The 21,257-nt window shown below is 38.6% G+C and overlaps 1 protein-coding gene across 22 annotated transcripts in view; it reads left to right on the plus strand.

The window, feature by feature from the left end:
- Window positions 1-21,257, plus strand: part of KIAA1217 (KIAA1217 ortholog) — a 325,153-nt gene that overhangs the window by 97,929 nt on the left and 205,967 nt on the right. For 6 of the 22 annotated variants that reach the window (XM_015853272.3, XM_085538730.1, XM_015853288.3 and 3 more), the window contains exon 1: window positions 10,172-10,504. The exons of 4 other annotated variants lie outside the window; for them this stretch is intronic. In XM_015853272.3, the coding sequence (XP_015708758.2) occupies window positions 10,291-10,504 (214 nt within the window). In that variant the 5' untranslated portion in view covers window positions 10,172-10,290. Of the gene's footprint in view, window positions 1-10,171; window positions 10,505-21,257 lie in introns of those variants that run through there. 12 more of the 22 variants (XM_015853271.3, XM_015853274.3, XM_085538736.1 and 9 more) reach the window with 4 other exon arrangements.

Genomic DNA, 21,257 nt, shown 5'->3' on the forward strand with positions numbered 1-21,257 from the left:
AAAGTTAATGAGTTGCAATTAAGTACAGAAGGAATTGAAGATTCTTTATCAAAGTTCCTGAATTCTGCTTTGTGAATAACAGTAATTGATAAATGCAAACGTATTGATTTATCCTTTATCCTAATTGCTGTTCTGTGAATGCAGTGGGTATTTCCTCCCTAATTAATAAAAGATTACTTTTGAGATTTTAATTAACTGTTGTGTTCTTCATTCATCTAAAATTAAACTCTGACAATGATGTAACTTAAAAAAAAAAAAAAAATCCTTATATGTAATGTAAACTACAGAGGCATAAATCTACTTGGCAACCTACTATTAGCTTGCAAATGGAAAGACTTATGGCTGGAAAAAGCCAACTGCACCTGTTGTTTTCCCTGAACAAATCACCCCAAAGTACACGATCGCTCCAGTCTGACACTGCTGTTTGTATTGCTAAGTTTTTCTCATTGGCAGTGTGTACTTCGTAGAAATGAGTGGAACCATAGAGTTCCCTGAAATCTAACTGGTATATTTATGATTTTAATAAGGTCATATGGAATATCTGTCAAATGAAACACTTTGATTCATGAATAATATTAGATTTTAGGAAAAGTGTCTTAAATAACGTTTCTGGAATGTGCTTGTTTTGTTGTTTTGTTGTTTTCTTTTTCTGGTTTTATTTATTTATTTATTGTATGTTTGGGGTTTTGTTTTGTCTTTTTTTTTTTTTTTTTTTTTTTTTTTACCATGCATGGAGCCGAACTGTGATCTGCGTTTTGCAAGTTGTATATGTCTATTAGTACCATGCTGAAATCTGACCTTGTTTTTTGCTAGTAACCAAAATAAAAAGCTTATCCAATTATAAACTTTCCAGGACTAATGGATGCTAATCACTGTTGTGGTCAAGGAGACTAAAGGGAATGGCATTTTTGTGTCACTTGAGCACATTTGTAGGTGAACTTTTGTGCTGACCTGAACCTAGTCTGGTTCTATGGGTTGTTCTGAACTGCATGAGTTGTTGGTAGCTCTGGAAGGGACAGTGCTCCTCTGGGTTAAGGTGCTAACTCCTTCCCTCTGCATTTCCATTGCTGAATTTTAAATGCTTTCTACTCTTCTCTGTCTTAAATTGCCTCTTAATTGCTGGTTGCTTCCCAGGGGACAGTTCTGTACTAGCACCCATTCCTCACCATCCCATCTCTGGGCAATGAGTGGTAATACCCTTCAAGGAGAATTCCTTTTAATAGGATGTGTAGCATATTTAGCACTGAAAAACATCTGTGAATGCCGAGTAAAGTCAATGGAAAGGAAACCAAAGGAGTGATTATAACTGCAGCCTTCCCTGGTTAATATGAAGAGGAGACAAAGACAGAGACCAAGGGCAGTAGAGCATCAGCTGTAAGGTCCTTTAAATATGCTGTTGTGCATTTGGAAAATATAGAATTAAATACCGAATCATGACTAGAGTCTTGTATATTGTTACTTTATCACAAATTGAAATTACTGGTGCAGTTGTGTTTGAGCAAAGAACCCTAAGTGGGTGGATTTAATTGTTAACCTGAAATTGGTGTTACTAAGCCACAGAATGAGTAAACAGAGATAGGAGCTGCTAATGGAAGTAGATGGCCAATGGTTAGTGCTGGAGAGAGTTCTGAGGAAACCTGAGAAGAAAAGTTAAGGCAAAGTGTTTCCAATTGCTGCTAATTAAGTATTTGACCCCCCTCCCTTCCCCCCCTTTTTTTTTCCTATTGTATAATATTGCTCTTTAACAATACTAAGGTGTGTCATACTACTTGGCAAGTGACTGAAAATTGGATTATTTTGTTCAGAAAAAGGCATTACTGTATGAAAAGATATATTAATTAAAATCTCACTTTTACACCTTGAGGGGTTACTTGCTTGAAGCCAGCTTTGTATTCAGTGCCTTCATTTTCATAATGTCTGTTGCTATGTCATTTCACCACTTCTTTATTTTTAGATCTGTTAGCATTGCAGAGTTGTATGTAAAGAAGAAGCCAATGCTTTTCTTTAGGTTTGTGCATTATATGGGAGCTATCTGAATCAGAAAAACCTGATGTTGAAGTAAATATGGGAGTTAAAATTTGATGTTGGTGTAAATCCGGTCTTTAAAAGCTATCTAAGATGGAAAAAATCAATTTAATTCTTGCTAGCTGAATGCAGAAGCTACTCTTCCACCTCGAAGTGTCTTTACTGAGGTGACAAACTTGATTATCTTGCCACAAGTTCTTCCAAACTTTCCCCGCGCAGATCTTTTCACTGAAAGGCATTTTAAGGACTATTAAAATTAGAGAATCCATGAAGGTTTTCTCTCAGAATTTATGGCATTAATTTTTAATAGCTTCTGAATTATTCTGTTTATTTTATGGTGCGTATAAGAAGATGGTAGATTTTGTGGGGAATTCAGGCCAGACTTACTGAAACCTCCCTTGTCACAGACTGGTGCCCGTTAGTAGCACAAGAGGGCTTAGAAGAGCTCAGTTAGTCTTCCTTTCTGGTTTTCTTTTCACCTTTATATGTTCTGTGTCTCATGGTTTGTATGTGCTTTAATTACGCATATTTTTCTGTCACTTTCTAACACAGTCATCCTTATAACATAATTTTTATTTTAAAAGTTCAAGATCAATCAAGAATGCATTGAGGCTAACTATTTTGTTTTTTTTATTATTTTATTTTATTAAAGCATGAGCACAAATGAAAGGATATTATATAATTTTAGTTCTCCTGGCCATTACAAGCAGCAAATACAGCACCAAGAACAGGCAGATCACAGAGCACTGTTTGGTAGAGGGTAGTAAAGAATTTGCTCTTTGGGGGAAAGAATACGCATTCAGAACATTGTTTTACCAATTTCCTTAATGGTTCTAGGCAGAAATACTAGTCATTCTGTGTCATCTTTGTTTTAGCTTGTGTTAACCTACCTTCACTCATGGCCATTAAGCTTTCTTGCTGAAGAGATTTTATGCTTAAGTACTGCACTTGCCATGGCCTCCAGTTTAGTTTTCCAGGCAGAAAAGAGTTCATGTTTGTTAGAGTACTTCACAGGTCCTTATGTTTTAATGGTGAGGTTACAGGTTCCTTTCAGGATTTTTCTTGGCTGGAAAGTAACTACTGCTTCAGTTTTCTTAGCTTCATTGTCATCAGCTATTGTCCATTATTGGGACTGTGATTGCTTTATTTGATTTTCCCTTTACATTCATGATGAGCAGTACCTAATGATGAAAGTTGAAGCAGCCAGCAGAGTAACTTGGACCTCACCCCAGATGTATGCCAGAAATAAAGCAGCAGTTTCTCTGTTCCTAATGCATGCTGCAGTCTTTTCAGACATAAGTGCTAGTAATTGGGACCATTCAATGTAATCTATGTAAATAAACTAATGAATCCTCTAATAAAGCTGAATGTTAAGTCATCTGCGTAAAATCTCCAGATTGCTGAAACATTTAGTGTCTACAAGTATGGGTAGACTGAAAAGAAGAAATATTTTTTCAGATGACTTGAGCACATGAGGATGCACTACCTGAGCCTTCCAAGGAGTAGTGTTAAACTCAGATTACCTGAACCAACATAAATATAAACATAACAAAATCTAGTTGCAGATTTCTTTATTGCTGTACTAACAAACATTAGACATCAGATATATTTCTAGAGACCAACCAAGATTTATTTAAAATGAAAATTACAAAAATATATAGATTTTTTGTTGTGCTGTTGGTTAACTCATGAATCTCAGAGCTGCTCACAGAAAAAATAGGAATGCCAAATGGGTATGATGGTCTCTGTGACTAATTGCAGTTTAGGTAGAGGCTCTGGCAAACTGGTTTTGCTATTATAAAAAAAGTCCCCAAGTGAATTCTGTTCTGAGTCATTATTTAAAACTTAATTACACAGAGTTCTGTTTTTGCTTATTTCCTTTCCCATTTCCATACTGATGAGATTTTCTTTTTCTTTTTTTTTTGCTTCCAAAGACCGTGATAGTCATGAATGTCAGGGCTGGAGGCGAGTCAGGAGACAGTTCTTTCTCTCCCAGTCTTCAGAGGATGATCATTATTTTCTAGTTGTTCTCTTTCTTTCTCTTTTTACTTACTTATTTATTTTATATATATATAATAATTTGGCTCCTCTGTATGATACCATCTACTACAGCATCATTCCTGAGGGTGTTATAGATGGAACTGTGCTGGAAGATTCCTGTAATGCTGAATTCCACTTTGGGGCAATGTATGTAGTTTGTCCTCATTTCGGTCTCTTCTTTTACTCACTTTTATTTTGCTCATATTGTTGATGTGAAGCATCAGGATAAAAGAGAAATATTGAAACCACAAACACAGATTCTCAGTGTACCTCCCAGATGGGCAGGATTCTGTTGGTGAAGATTTGTGTTTGTCTGCTGGCATTCCAAACCCTACCTATGTTGTACCTGTTTTATTATTTATTATGTAATGCTTTAAGCTCTCGGGGTTGTATCTTTGATAAATTATAACTCTTCCAAAGGTTCTTCTCTTTTAAGAGGTGATCATTTGAAACTCAATGATATGGAAAGCTAGAGAAGTCTACAGATATGCTAAAACAAATTGGCAACTAACATTTGAACTAACACTTCCTTCAGAGTAAAATGTCAGTGCAGTCCTTCATGTTCTTCTCCTCCCTTCAGTCTTTGTTGTGACATCAAAAACTAAACCATCAGTACTTTCACTTATGTAATTTCATAAGAGATTTTGAATCTTCAGCTTTTCTCTCTTCTGCTAAAAACTATTAAAGCTATAAATTTGACAAAAGATATCTTGTGCATATCTTCAGATTGCTTAAAAAATCTAATGTGAAATATCTGTAGATCTGAAAGGCAATAATCTAGTGTTATTTAAAATTAATAAATGGTAGTAATTTGCTGTGATTTATAGCTAATGGGGTATTCCTTAAAGAATGTGTTGAAGCTCGTTTATTATTTCAGTTGATTAAAGTATCTCAACAAGCGAAACAACTTTGAACTAAGGTGATATATATTTTAGCTCTTTTAATCAATATAGCGTCAGGTCCAATTGCATACCCCTCTTCGGTAGTTTATTAAATAATTTACATACAGAATGAATGTGTGAATTCTCTACTCTTCTGTGAGTAGTTACTGTATAGAAAAAGGTAAATGCTGTGGAAAAAAGAAACGAGTTTTTGTTGAGTTGCATGGAAAACTGCTCTCAGCTGTTTGATCCTTCTGAAATTATTTAATGATTAGCATTATCTCACCTGTATAGTGCACCCAAGCCCACCATCGTATTTGGCACCAGTTGGAAATAGCAGATAGTTCAAATGTTACTGGCTGTGCTTGCACACAAATGCCCCACTGCTTTGTTCTGCACAGCCCATCCCATGGGTGGAAGCAGTTATGCTTGTGTAAATGTTCTCGGGCTTATGCAACCTTTCAAGTGGGGGAAGCAACCAAGTGTGGCAGTGGAAAGGCAGGCACCCTGAGGACAGAATGCCACCAGATCAAGGGTAGTGCTGATGTAACCACTGGGTTAGAAAAATCATGACCGTGATGTGGTTGAATATGTGTAAATACTCAGGCTATAGACCTGAGAACTCAGGCAAATTCAAGAGTTTTACATTATTGAAATAAAGCCAAATCTAAGATGCAAAAGTGACAATAGAATAATAAATTAAATTAATTCTGCCTTTTTTGATGGTGTTTCTGGTTGGTGGGCAGAATAAGGTGTTCAGACTGCACTTAAGTCTTCTACATTTAAGAAATATTTTGCTAAGGTTGCTTAATTTTCTAGAAATTCAAGAAGATGAATTAAACCAGACCTGAAGGGTTCCTTTCTGAATTTGATTTTTTAATTTTATTTAATTTCATTTTATTTTTTAAGTCTTGGAGCTGAGATTGTATTTTTTATAGTGGAGCAGTAAATCTCTGGAACAGGGTTTTGTGATAGAAATGGCAACTCTGCTTTGATTATAGCATCTTCTAGGCTGCTGTATTTCTTTAATACTCTTAACAGACATTTTTTCTTTTTGGAAGACCATATTAAAGAGTGATAGGACTTCCCATAGATACTGCTTGTTTTCTGTTGGAGGGTTCACCTGTCACTGAATGGCCAACTGGACTCCTTCTGCCCGGTTTATTGTACCAGGGTGAATGTTTTGGGACTTGTGTGAAATACTTTGAAATGACTCTCAGTACACTGAAGGCGAAGCCTGTTTTGTATTATATGTGCTATACAACTATCTCAGTAATCATCCGAGGGAAAATAAAGCACTAAGGAAGCTTTAACATCTGCAAAATTAACTTGTCACTAATTCTGCACGCTTCAGTTGCTAGAAAATGTCCCTTTCTGAAGCACTAAACTTTTTTTTTTAACATTACATACCTGTCTTTGATTCGCATCTGAAATTGTTTTCCTCACTGATCTTGCTCTTTTTGTGCCTTTACATTTATTTCTCATTTTGCGCTGAAAATACACACCATCTGGTTACTTGCTCAATTTTGTAAAGAAAAGACTTCATTAATTTACGATTTTAACTTCTGCACCTGCGACTTCTATTTACTCACGTACCAATGGTCGCCCCTCAATGGCTTAGAAGCACTCTGCTGGATATGAAATGTTTGTGTGTGTGCATCTCTCTCTTCTTTAGGTAGCTGCAGGTCAAAATGCAGGAGAGTATTGGGTGAGATCTAATCAGCTCTTTTCCTGCAGACCAAGAAAACACCACATAGTAAACCACGTGGTTTACTGATCTTATGGCATCAGCTACCAACTCTTTCTGCTTCATATGCTAAAGATCCTCTACCATACCCAGCTCTTTATGTAGGAATGTAAACTTGTACTTCATGGGTGCCCAAAAAAGGAAATTTCAAGCTTTCCAAATGCTTTGTTTGGATTAATAACATCTCTAGTCATGTTTCTTTAATCCCAGGGGCACAACCGTTACTTAAGTTAATAATAGTATAATAACCTGTTTAATATGCTACAGTAAAAATGCCTTCTCTTAGCTAACTTGTAACAAATTTTCACTCTTGTACTTCAGCAGTAATTTATTTTCCAGGCAGAAAAGAGAAGACTTGTATTTTGAAACTAAGAGAACATTGTTTTAAGCACTGTATGGAAAGTGTATCGTATTCTAAAAATATTACTTGTATACATACATGTGGTTATTCAAAAGCAGAGACTGCACTGTTTGTCTCCTAATGTTAATTTCTACGTGTAAGGCAGTGGCAGATGTGATTCATTGACTCAAAGCAGTAGAAAACTTCCCACAGCAGTTCACCAGAACCTGACAAACTGAATTTCGTTGGTGCTCAGTGGTGTGTTAGTTACATCAGTTTGAAGTGCTCTTCCTATGTAGCTCAAGTTGGCTATCTGAAAACTAAGAGAAAAGGAGTTGGGTTGGTTTTGGTGTTGCTGTTCAGAAGAGTACCAGAGGTGTTGGCATGGCAGGGAGGGCTCAGCCCAGTGCTTTGGGGTGCTGAGCTTGGGAGGGTTTTGCATGTGGAATGGATTTTTGGGCACCCATGGGCCACATGCACTCACACTGCTTCATCCCGTGGATGAAGTAATTTAGTGTGCATAGATCCAACCTGAAACACAACCAGCTTTGCAACATAGGCTTTTATTTGCAGATATGGGGTTTTTTTGTGTGTGCAAGGGGCTGCTTTTTCATTTTGGGATGTTTTTTTTTTTGTTTGTTTGTTTTTTTTAAGGGCATATATATATATATATATATATATATGCTCATGGCTGGAATCACTAGTGTCACATCTAAAAGCCTTTAAAATGATCAAGGAAGGCCTTTTATTTATTTATCTATCTATTTATTTATTTGAGAATGCTGTGTCACGGACTATTAAAATGCTGAAGGAGAGTAATGACCAGAAAGGAAGCATATTCCCCACAGGGAAAATCAGGCACGGGATGGTTTAATAGCTAGGACACTGGAGAAAGAAGATTGGGCATCTTCTGTCTGAGAAATTTCAGTTTTAAAGTAGATTATAAATAGGTTCGGAATATCTTTTGGCAATACAGAATCATGGAGTGGTTGAGGTGGGAAGGTACTTCTGGAGATTGCCCAGCCTCACTCCCTACTCACGGCCATGCCACTCAGGTGCTGAACCCACCCTGGATCAGAGGCTCTACCACTTCTGTGTTCAGCCTGTGCCAGCACCTGGCCACCCTCGCTGTACCAAACCTTTTCCTTAACTTTACATGGTATTTCTTGCATTTCAGTTAGGTTCCTGCTTTGCAGAGGAGGATGTTTCCAAGAGCACCATGTTTACACTAAGGGTGCTCAGTTAGGATGCAGTGTGCAGTGATTCCAGTAGGATTTCACATCAGTAGTATTGATTCCAAAATCAAACCACTGTTGTTTATGTTGTTAGAGCTGGATTCTACATCACAGTTGTCTCATGCTTAGGAGCATTAATATAAATAATACATATGGAGTATTGGAACCTTATTGTAACTCCTTAAAAACTTACATTCAGAGAATATTCACATTTGATAAAGACATCATAGTGGAAGGTCTTAAAAATAACAGCTTACAAAACAATTTAGGTTTTTTGAGGGAGTGACAGCCCTTTGTAGCCTTGGTGCAGCTGAGCTCTCACGTACTCACTGGCTCTTCACTTCTTCCCTGCCTTCTTCACTCATTTCCCACTCCAGTTGTGTGATTAACTTTCCATTTGTGCTCGTTTCATCCCTGCTTATTTGCTCCATTTCTTTCTGTGTGACCTACAGTGTGAGCACTGCTCATCAGCCCAGAGCTCCTCTCCAGTCTGTCAAGTTCCTTCTCAAGCACCGAACTCTTTCCACTCAGTGATCTTACAGCGTTGATAAAACAATATGCAGAACGCCATCAGTATTGTGGCAAGGCTTGTTATACAGCACTTAATCTGTCCTGCACTTGATGGAGCAACAAAACAATAGACAAAATGCTTTATACAGGAAACATAAACAACTGGCTCTTTAATGTGAGACTCTTGAGAAAAATATATGGAATTAACATGCAAAAATTTCTCTGCATTTCTCAGTTACCATGGCTGGAAATGAGGAATGTCTGCAATAATTTAGTCACGAGTTCCTGTCATTCTGCTTGTTAAGCATTTCTCTTAAATAACTATTAGTAGTTTTGCTCTGGTAGTATTGATTTGTGTATGTTGGTTTGAGCCTTGAAATAACAAGGTCCCATGCTGGTTGCTTGGGACATTGAAGCATACATTTTTAAAAGTAATTGTGAAGATTTTACCTTAGCTGTGGTGTTTTCCCTGGTTTGCACTGTTACATTTTTTTTCCTTTGGAAATTGTTTCCAAGATGACGGTGAATGGAATTTTCTTTTCATGTGTCCAAATACTCTGAGTCTTGGCACCATTCACAAGCACGGCGCTGGCAGAGAAGTTTGGTAGGCTCTGCCTGGGCGTTTCCAGAGGAAAGCACCTAGCAGCTGAGGCTTGAAATAACATTGCCTGAGGTCAGGAGTTAATTCTTTGGAGCGGCAGTAAAGAACGTGGTTATCTGTAGTATGCAAGAAGCCAGGGATTCTGTAGGTGTGCATGCAACAGTGAAAGAAAGAAAAAGTATGACGGGCAACGTTCTGTGCAGTGTTAATTCTTAAGCAATAGCATTAGTAATGCAGGCTAATGATAAGGGATTTAGGCTACTTTTCTTTTTCTTTCTTTCTTTTATTAATTATTATTATTATTATTATTATTATTGTTATTATTATTATTATTATTTTCTGTGAGAGGTGATTTTCATTTGACAATCCTTCATTTATTTTGGGGACTTAAAAAATACAGCTGTGGGAAAGTACACATCATTTAATCTATTTGAAGCTCGTGCCTTGCTCAACCCAAAGAAACACATTCTGTTTCAGGCTTTTAACACGTAGCACTCGAGCAGCATGGTTTTGACGTTACAAGGGAGCAGTCCCCTGGAACAGGGGGAGCATTTGTTGGTTGGTAGAGGAGCACAGGGGATCCTGGGGCAGAGGTGCCCCATCCCTGGGCAGCATTCCCCCCACACCTGGGGAGGAGCCCCCGCATACCCCGGGATGAGCATCTGCTCCCCAGGGCGCTGGGCTCCGCGCGGAGCAGTCTCGCCTGCTCTCCCCTCGCAGGCATTTGCATTCCACAGGTCTGGGAGATGTGGGCTGCGTGACCACCCCGCGCCTGTTGTTTAAAACTGCTCAGACTGGCAGCACGCCGCTGCAAACCCAGCTGCGCTGCACGCACCGCTCCCCAACCTCGGTGCTGGGAAGGATTTCTTAGAAATTGCTTTTTGGAGCAGGTAAATTCCTGCAGAGTCAGAATGTCCAAACCCTCGCGCTTGGCTCGACCTCTATCAGCGAATACAGCTCCTAAATCACCTTTGTCTCGGAAAGAAGACTTTAACAGCCGACCGAGGAAAATTAGTTTAGGTGAAAAGATGTTGAGAGCTGGCAGTGAAGGGAACCTGGTGAAACAGCATCAGCAGGTGGAAATCACAGAAGTGCTTGTGCCACGGAGGGCTCCTCTGCTGAAAGGTAACCTTTTATTCCATGCTGCAAGATGAATAATTAAATGGATTTGTTATTACTGTTTTTTCTAATAAACCCCAAAACACCAATTATTTTACAGTTGTGTGTATGCGTGTCTGCGTGTTGTACCATAATCCATCAGTTAGGAACATCACACATTTGTTTTGAAAATAAAAGGACTCACCGTTTCTGTTGTTCATTCGTGGCCGGGTGCTGTATACAAGCTAGAAATGTTTGTCTATAGAAGTGGTAAATCAGATTGCTTTGCAGTCTAAATCAGATGCTGTGTGGTGAAGCTTTATTTGAAACGATAATTGGAAAATCTGCACAAGTGTCAGAAAGATTAAATATTGTGGGAAAATGCACATCAGTGCAGTCTGAGAATCCCAGACAAGGCAAACTCCTGTCTGTGGGTCCTAATCAGGCAGCTATGAGTTGATTTCTTCTACTAAAACTGAACAGCTCAGGAGTGTTTCAAAAAGCTTATGTGCTTTTAGAATGAAAAAAAAAGGGGACACTAATGTAAGGTTACAGTCTTCTCTCAGTTGTCTGTTAAGCAGTGGGCTGCAGGGACATTGCTACTTTCTCTTAACTTAGTTTTTGTGGCATTGCTCTTTACAACTAACTGCACTGAAAAGTGGCTATTTAAGCTGCAGGGTGAAAAATGAAGGTAAATTTCTGTGATACTGGGAAGTAAAAGTAGTAGTGTTCTAATTGGACTCAGGATAGATTTGGTATTTAAATATGAATGAGAGGTAGAACCCTTTCAATCCCGAATCGAAATCACTACCCCTTCCATTCTAAATCCATAGGAAGAAAAAAATCACAGACCTTTGTAACTTGAAACTGTATTTTCCTTTCACACATATGGCATCCAAGGTTACAGTTTCTGTTCCTGGCTGAATAAGGTTTAAAAGATCTTTTTTCTTTTTTTTTCCCCCTTCTGCAATGTGACTTTTATTATTTCCCAAAGAAGGGAGAAGTGATGACACCTAATCTTACTCACGGAGATGGATGATCTGTTTGTTTCTACAAAGGAAGCTGGGTCTGAAGCACTTTATTAAAGGCAGAAAGAGAGCAAATAGAAAAACTGGAGATGGGAGGGCCTAAACTTCTGGTCTCGCTCAGTGATTGTCTCACTTGTTCAGGAGTATAATGTGGAAACCCATTTTTGATCTTTGGATGTATGCAAGGAATTAAAACCTTTATTCAGGAATAAGAAAACAAACAGGCATACAGTTTTTTTCTACATGGTTAACTAAGTATTTATTGATGCCTTGATGAAAGGTGTTTCCTAGTCAAGTTTTACTAAATTTGACAACTTTCATACAAAACCCAGCAATGGCATACTTATGGTTTTCACTAAGTTAAAGGGTTTGGAAAAGCAGTTCATCCCCTCATGTTATCTCATTTATTTGGTGCCTTGAGAAAACAAAGGTAGGATTCCCGGAACAGCAAGCGTGTCCTTTTAAGGGATGTGATTTTTACAGAGCTCTGGGGCCTGCTTTTACTCATTTTGTTTGAATGCTTTTGGGCTATCTACCACTTTACAACTGACTGCAAGGGTTGCACTCAGTGCTTCATGTTTTAGGTGAGATTTCTCCAAAAGAAACTTGATAACCTAGCGGTTATCAGTAACGTTGCAACCTGGCATACGCTCTCAGTATTTATAGCATTAGGCTTACTGTTTTCTGGAGCATGAGTTAATCCCTGCTCTGTACTGACTCTGTATTTTGATGGTTCGTGTACATTAGCCAAATGTTACAGTGAGTTGTTTTTGCAAGGGATGTGGAAGAACAAATATTGACTCTGCTGAAGTATTGCAAAGGAGGTGGAAATGTGAAGTGTGGGGCTTACCTCTGGAAATGCAGCTGGCCACAAATGGAGCCGAAGAATTGGTAAAACTGATGGGGAAGATGCTGTTCTGCAAGATGTGGGTTCAGAACTGGATGGTGGCAGAGTGGCAGCTATGTCAGAAACTAACAGACACTGTAAGGTACAGAAGCCATGGGGCAGCTCCTTAAGGATAATGTCACATACCGCAGGTGCCATGTAAGTAGCAGCCAATGTGTGTTGGTGTTGTCTCATAGAGGAAATGAGGGGAAATGGGAAAGGTGCCAGAGGGCAGATATGGGCTGAATATGATGGCTTAAATAGGAGGTGTGTGAAGGGGAGGCTGAGAGCTCCAGTGGGAGGAAGATTGAGGTTTGGTGGAATGCAAAAAACAGTGGTTTGGGTTTTTGGAACAGGTGGATCAGTGGAATTGGAATAGGAAAATCTCAAAAGTCTCTGCCAGATGGGGAGCAGGGTCCTGAACAAGCTGAAGTGACCTGGTTGACCAGTCTTTGTCATACAAAGTGGTGAAACCTTGTGGCCCACATCTGTACTACCCGTTATCCTGCTCCTTGTGGGACAGCAACCTGCAACCAGTTCAGTTCTACTGGTGAACTTGGTGTGTTTCCAACAGTAATATGGTGGCATTTCTTGTATCCTTGAACCTCTGTTAAATTAAAACCAAAAAGCTGCTTTGCATGAATGGTGTCAATAAACACCTCTCCAGCAAAGCTAAGTGCTCAACATACAGGAAATCCAAAATTGTGCTTACACTTTAAATGGGACTGTAAAGCATGATGATTTTTTTTTTAATTGTGGTGGTATGTTGGGGCTTTTTTCTGCAGGATCCCTGACTTGTGTTGTGCAAATGATGAGTTGTGCTCAACAGATAAGTTGGATTACACAGGCAGTGAGGCAGATAGTGGTAGAGAAAAAAGGCCTTATAATTAAAGCCATTAAAGGCTGGAGTGGATTTATCTCTGCCTCTGCTGCAGAGCTCTGTGTGATGTAGGACATACTGCGTCAACTTTTACAGGTGAATACTGGCTGAGTGGATTTACTTTTTGTTCTGGTTTCTGGGTCTGCAAATCTGAGACCATGGGTCTGATTTGCATTGCTGAATATCCATAATGGCAGCTGAAGTCAGTGACAGCTGTGATTTTGTTGCATAAAGTACAAGAGACTTGAGAAGGTCACCTTTAACTTATCTTCTGCACTTTTCCTGAATTTAATGAACATCTTTGATCACAATTTCTGCATATGCTATCTTCTCATCTCACTGAAAACAAAGGGTGGAAAGGATGTAGAATAAGATCTTTACATTAATAGGGACTGTTGTGAGAATGGCATTTCACAGTTGCCTGCTTTCATATGTGATGAATACTGAGGCCTAGGCTGCAAAATTTCTTGCTTGGTTGTCAGGTCAAGGTCTGACAAGCAGGTGGCACATAAACCCCCAAGTCCAAGCCCTAAATGCAAACTCAGCTCTATTGGAAGAGTTCTATAAAGGCACAACGTGCTGTAGGATTTGGGGCATGGCCAGGCTGCCATTTCCCTTAGGCCAGCATAGAGGGGAAGCAGTCCAGAAGGTGCAGCCATCACTGTTGCAGAGGGACATCTCTTCCAAGAAACAGCAATGATTGTCTGGCCAGCTGAGTGCCCTGTGGTATACCTGACTCAGCACTGTCACTGGGCAAGGAAGGGCGTTGTCCTGCTCTGCTCTGTGCTGTGCAGCCTCACACATGGGGGTTAGGAACAGGTTCTTTACCAGAGGGTGGTGGGCATGGCCAGAGTTCAAGGAGTGTTTGGACACCGCTTTCAGGCATACTTTGTGTGGAGGCATGGTTTGGACTTGGTGATCCTTGTGGGTCCCTTCTAACTTGGGATTTTCCATGTCTCTGTGTTTTTATGAACTCTTTTTGCCTATTCTAACTTCCCCTTAGCTTCCTGCTTTGTCTTCTTCCACTTTGTCCCCACACTGGCAAACTCTGAGTGGGATGCAGCTCCAAACTGGAGGTGGCCAAGCAAAGCTTCTCGCTGCCCACTCTTCTGGAGATCTGGAGCTAGGGCTTTTTCTTTCAAACCAGGTACTGTCAGCAGCACCAATGACTGTCTGAAGCTGAGTGCCGGAGGAACCAGCACATTGATGTCCAGATTTTGGAGAAAAAATGGGGATATGTAAACCTTTCGTTTTCCATTCTGTTTCAGGTCTGAATCAATTAAAATATTTCTTTCACCTATGGGTTGTTTTACTGATAGAAGAGCATTATGAATGTTTGTCACCCATACTTTTATTTGATAAAAGCAAAGACTACAATAACGACTGACTTTTCAATTTCCTTTCTCTGTTTTATCTTACTAAGTATTGATATTTGTTTCGTTACTGGTCTTCACATCTTTTCACTTTGCTTTATTTTTCACTCTGTATTCTTCCAAATAATCTTCTTCCCTTGTTCTGTCTGTGTTCTTTATTTTGCAGACTGTGATGATTGAAATGCAACTCCAACACATTTAGAGTAAAACTCTTGGTGTCTCATATTCAGTTGAGTCTCAGACTAGGCAAGGTTAGTTTGTCCCATCTCTAGGTATTAGACTGGGTACAGCGGACTTTAGTTATATCTTGGGATACAAATCTGTGGGCTCTTCAGGCAAAACAAGCAATAGCAGCACCATGAGAAGAAGAATTAACTATAACTTTCCCACCACCTTTTTATGGCAAGCTCAAATAACGACTGTATAATCTGTATGTGTAATGTTAATTATCTCAAAGCTTGTTTTGGTTTTAAAATAAAGAAATAGTCAGTCATGGACAAAGTTTGGAAATTATTCTTTCTGATATTCAAGTAAAACCTAGAGAATTTTTAAAGGCCAAGTTATCTCTCAAGAGCTTCCATTTCATAGCTTTTCCTGACAGAGATGTACCTACAAATACAGAATACATGTAAGATTATGGGTTAAAATTTCCAAAAAGCTTCACTATTAAAAAAATAGCAAAGCAAAGAATATGTTTATTTAGCCCACAGTATTCTCGTTTCCTCTGCAACTGTTTAATATTCATCAAGATAGTAAATGCAGATCTTATAAGTACTTGTATATACAAATGTTCATTATCGTACATATTTAATAGTAGCTGTCTTTTTTAGCACCAGAGCATATTTTTCTGCTTTTAAAATGCATATGTAAAATGAAATAAACTGCAATCAAACATAAATTAGAAATATGACTGTATTGTACAGTAGTCTGAAAACCTTGGTTGGAATCAGATGTGTGCATTCCAGTATGGTCAACTGTTCAAAATTTCAAGCTTGAGACACACAAATCAATAAGGCACGTATTATTTCATTCTAGTATATGAGTACAAGAAATGAACAAAATATTCTGGACCTTTTGATATTAAAATACAAAAGGAATCTGGCTAAAAACTTCTCATGCTGGAGAAGAACATTATTAAAATACCTCTGGGAATTTAAAAGTGCATTGCAGAAACAAGGATCAGTTGTGATTCTGTGCACATTCTTTCATCACCCATGTACATTTATTTCCATGGCCATTGCTGTTTGCCAATATAATGCAATATATTTGCTATAGTTACGGATATTGAAGACTGAATTTTTTTAGGTTACATATGTTGGGGCAACTACTGTTCTTGTTTGCTATGAGGTTATGACTCAGACCAAAGCATGAAGTATACTTTAAAAAAAGAACTGGTCACATCAAAGCACTCTGGCAATTCTTCTTTCATTTGTAACCTTTTTACTTATTATCTGAACTTGTGCAATTACGATGGAGAAGTAAGTCTCTCAAAAAAACAAACTTTCCTGTGATGAGCTACATAGACTGTATGCTGTATAGGATACTTTGTCCAACATTTGGCTGTAACTGTCAAATACTACATATTTTTTTTTTCTATAATTTATTGAAAATTACTGGATAAGTGGAGAAGGAAGACCTGATTATTATTATGTTCAGGGAAAAGCTGCAGTGCATACTCAACTCTTCTTAGCCATTAGGGAATTCATGTGTGGGTGAGACTTCATGAAAGCCATTTACTGGGGGAAAACTCAGGTTGTAGCTCACAGCTTTGACAACTCACCAGAGAACCAAATTCAGACTGTGGATGAGATTGCATAAATTCTGTGGAAACACTGTGGAGCTGAATGCATGCTGCAGTCTAATTCATTTTACGAAGTCAGTAGTCAGTCACCTAAAAAAAAGGTGCATTGGAAACCAGGTTATAGTAGTTGCACTGCTTACAGAACTATTCTTCAGTTGCATAAGTGTATCTACCTCAAAATCTCTTCCTTTGGGACCTGGTAGAATTGGAAGATCACGATACATCCCCCAGGGAAGCTCAGGATCTTCTGTTTCTTATTTTATATGGGCTAATAACATGGGTCGGGGGAAAATCACACCAAATCCAAACTCCAAAAGACTTTAAATCATCAAAACAAGGGAATTTTGGACAGACTATGATTTGGGAAAAATAATTGGTACAATTTCTGTAAGCGTTGATTTTTCTTTAAATTGTGCCTTGCTGGAATCATGCAGAGGTTTTCAAGTTTAAAACAAATTATTAGGAAGATGAATGGGTAGCACAAATTGTAGGTACTTAGAAGTGTCTGATGAACATAATGTGGTAATACATTTTTGCCATGCACTGGCTGCAAGTAAATATTTAATATAAAGTATGTAACATTTATGTGTACGCATAGTTTATACTAGTTTAAGATTTGAGTGTTCTGGTTCAATGTGAACAATAGCATTTCAATACAGGAGGTTTCAGGATATGGCGGCCAAACCTTAACATTTAAATCTAGATGAATTCTGCAAAATCTGGATATGAAGCTTCAATAATATTGGTCTCATCTGCAAAACCCCCTATTGTCATTTCTGCAAAATAATTTCTCTCCAGAGTTAATGCTATAAGTACAACTTATATAATTTTAAATTTTTTATAATTTTTGATCATTTTTTTCTCAACTGGGAGTGATGATTCATCCCAACTGCTCTTAATTCCTGAATCATTTCTTCTGTTGTAAGGGTAAGCCCTTAACATTGGCTCTATAGAATCTCCTGAGAGAATTCAGGTAAATATTAATAGTACAGAAATTTTCATTAGTTCTTGGAGTACCCTAGAATGAGATTCATGAAATCTAGCATACTACCTGTTTTATTGCTTCCGTATTTAAATTTTGTTATTGGTGTTAATTATGAAACACACAGGATCACAGCTTGCTCTCTCAGTGAAATCTGATGTGAGAATGGCATTCAAAATTCTGCTTTCCCCATACTATTTGTTAAAAACTGTTTTTCCTTACTGAATAACAGACAAATCTTTTTGTAGCCTCTCATCTAATTGCTAAGTCATTTAAGGAGTAAGTAACGACCCAGGACTGCTGTTCTTTTTAAGTAAATGGAGAAAACCAAAGACTCATAACTTCTCCATTTTCCTCCTCTGAAAAAAAAAAAGAAGAAAAATAGCAGCAGCTATTAAAACAGTATTAAAATGGGAAAGAAGAGGCAAAGCTACAAATCCAAAATGCACAGCTAGCAGACTGGACATATGCAGAGTATTAATATCTAGATGTTTAAGAACAAACAATGTGCTATTACTGAGGAATTCGTGTTTTATGATAGCCATCTCCTGCTTACATTGGCTATGATGATGTCCTGGTTTAGATTATATTTATCTTGTACCTGATATTCCAAGTAGGAGATAATGTAGTTTCTGTACATAGCAGACCCTTGATATAGCAAAAGCTTTGTAGGCAGTTAGATCTTTGGAGAGGGACCTCCTCAGACTGCTGCCTTCCAAAACTTGGGTTCATCTGCTGCATTTAAATCTGAGCTAGACTCAACTCAATTGTTTGTCTAAATTGAAATCTAACTTTGTAATGCTTCTTGTTTGAAGATGCAGAGGAGGGAAGTAACCCAAGGATGTGAGCGTAGTGATGCTGTGTAAATCGCTAGGCACTGCCTGGCCAATGCACATCTCTAAAAAGGACTGTTTGGCTGGCAGCATCCCATTCTGAGTGGGCAGTAAGGATCTGGAATGTGCCTCACCTCCTTTTGTGGCTGCACATTTATCTGTTGGCAATTATGTAAGGCCTAAATGCTCCCTGTGTCCCGTTATGTGTGGATGCCACTGCCTGGGGATTAGGACCTGTCTCTTAAATCTCACCTCTGTGTGGACCCCGGTGACTCAGCCTTTTCCAGACATGAAGCTTAACACAACCCTTCATTCATGACTCTTGTCTTTTAATTATGGCAGTATAGTATGTACCAAGCATTGGGATGGCTGTTCAAACAGCAACTAAAGGCATTAGAATTAATGCAGCAGGTTGAAACCAAAGTCCAGGCTCCCCCAAAAGCATTTCCAATCCAATAAGTCACATGCTGTCCTATTATTATTATGCCCTGTTATTTTGTAACCCAGATTTACCAATGAATGTATAAGAAATACCTCTTCCACCAGTTGGTCGTGACACCATGTACGCAGTTTGTGAATGAGCTGTGTAGTTCCTGCACTGGCTAGCTGTTTTCCAACCTGTGTGTCACTTTGTGGTGTGCTTGTTGTGGCTGACCACGCGTATGCTGTCTGAAATTAACTGAGATTCATCTGCCACCTCCAATCCCTTTCTTTTATTTCTTTTTGTTAAAGTGTAAGCAGTTCTGTGATCCAACTTAGATCTTTATGCTGATTTACCTCTTCTTTTACCTTTTGATCTCAGTTTGGATAATTATACTTCCTGATTTTCAAGCTTGTGATGGCTCGCTTTAAATAACAGTCTTGACCTTGCTAACACTCACTGATCTCTCCTTCATGGGACTGTCTAGCTCACAGGCCTGTGTTCAGCAGTGGTTTGTGGTGTTCACCATCAGACCAGAGGCTTGGCGTGGGGTCAAGATACTGCTTTTGTGCAAATCAAGTGACTGATTTGGAAAGGTTTGTCTACATGACATCAGAAATCCTTCAGGATCAAGGAAATTGAACAAACTTGAATGGTTGATTGCTAGCACCAAAACCTTTCTTTGTACATCTCTGTAATGCTTTATCATATTTATTTTCCAGAGTTAAGTCAGGGTATTGATACTGGCAGGTTTTTTCAAGTGGAAGGAGACCTGGCAGTAGCGGGCAGTCTGTTGTTACCTAATACAGATGTTCAACCAAAAGATAGCAATTGTCCATGTATGTCTCTGTGTTTATTGTCAAGTCAGTGAGGTTCCTAGGGAAATCACAACTGGGGAGGTATTACTTGAACCTGGGCTTCTGCTCCAGTCATTATTGTCTTTCATGTGTCTTGTTCTTCATATGACTGCATGCAAGTAAGGACTAGAACAACGTATCACATACAGGAAAGAAGTCAGGAGCATAGACCAATCAGAACCTGCAAGTGAAGGAGGCTTTCCTATCACTTGAGTCAGTCCTTACATAAGAGCATGTGGTGAGCATCTTCTTACAAGTCACTCATGTGCAGCTGGGTAAACACATGCAGTTCCTGAGGATGTTTCTGGGAGATATGGTAGTGATAGCTGCCTTATTGCATTGATTTATGTCTAAGTCATATGAGTTGTAACACAGAGCTTGAGTTGGTTTGTGAGTTCCACAAGACTCACAAAGTCAAGTGATCAGGGTCTGCATGTTGCATGAGTTCCCCTTGGATGTCTACTGACATGACCTTGTACACACTTTTAATCTTGCAGTTTGCTGCGTGAGTACTGAGGGTTGCCTTCTTGTCTGCTAGGACATGGAGCTGCTCCCTGAAAATCATCCAGGTGCTTTATTTAGTTATATCCTAATTTAAAAAAATTAAAAAAAAAAAAAGTTTCTTTTTTTTTTAGTTAGCTAATAACTTAAAATCTAGAAAATCATCATTTGTCAAAAGAGGAAAGTTCCACCAGTGCAAAGCTGAAAGCTTTTGGGAAGAAAATGTGGGCAGCTCCAGGCTCCTTTCTTGATGTGATACTGAACATCATCCCAGCCAACTTATGAAGACCCAGAGAGCTGAAGTGCAAAATTAGTTCTGTAATATTTAATAATAATTTAATAATAGTAATAGTAGTAATTTCTGTGTTTTCTGCTCAGTAGTGACACAAGAGTTAAATTTCAAGTACCAAGTTCTAACAAACCCTATGAATTTATGATTTTTCTTGCCTCTTCCTCTTTAGTCCACAAGCAGAAGTCTTATTACAGGTGACAGGGTAGAGATTTTTACAAGCCCTCAGGGAAAATATTGGCAGCATGTAGCAGGTGCAGCCTTAATTTCCACTCTTGATCTCTGAATGTTTAAGCACACAGTGATAACACCAGTTGGTCTTTTATCTTCCTGAAAAAGTTGTGTGGTGCTTATCATTACATTGAGTTTAGCCATATCCGTGGCAGTTGGAGCTGTTCTACACTTTATGGCATGTAAGAGCTAATATATTTATATCCTATATAATCTATATATTTATTGTATAGAATAATTCTGATAAAATGTTATCTCACAGTGGAAGCCCTGTCGAGATACTTGTTTGAAAGTTAAACCTGAAGTTTGCCAATTGCTTTAAAATGATACTGCTAGGATGTGTGGCTGATGAGCTGGAGCATTCAGTAAGTTCTCAGACTGTGTTCAGAGAGATAGGAAAGGGAGTTTGCCCAAGTGTTCTTATCTCATCAGGAGGCACACTGTATCCCTCTGCAATAAGGAAATGCAACCAGCTGATAGGACTAGATATTCTTGCATCATTAAAGAAGCTAATATATGAAATGAAAGATCTCTGAGATTGTACCAGAACTATTTAAAGAGATTTTCTTCATCCTCTGAAAAGTATTTGAAGAGGTTTGTTTATGGTTCTCATCTGTATGCTTTCTTAGGAGATATGAAAAGCAGGCACAGATTCACTTCCAGTTTGAATGACCTTACACACACATGTTGGCTGTTGC

This window comes from Coturnix japonica, chromosome 2, assembly GCF_054131305.1.
Source record: "Coturnix japonica strain WE chromosome 2, WE-NBRP24, whole genome shotgun sequence".
Classification (NCBI taxonomy): Eukaryota; Metazoa; Chordata; class Aves; order Galliformes; family Phasianidae; genus Coturnix; species Coturnix japonica.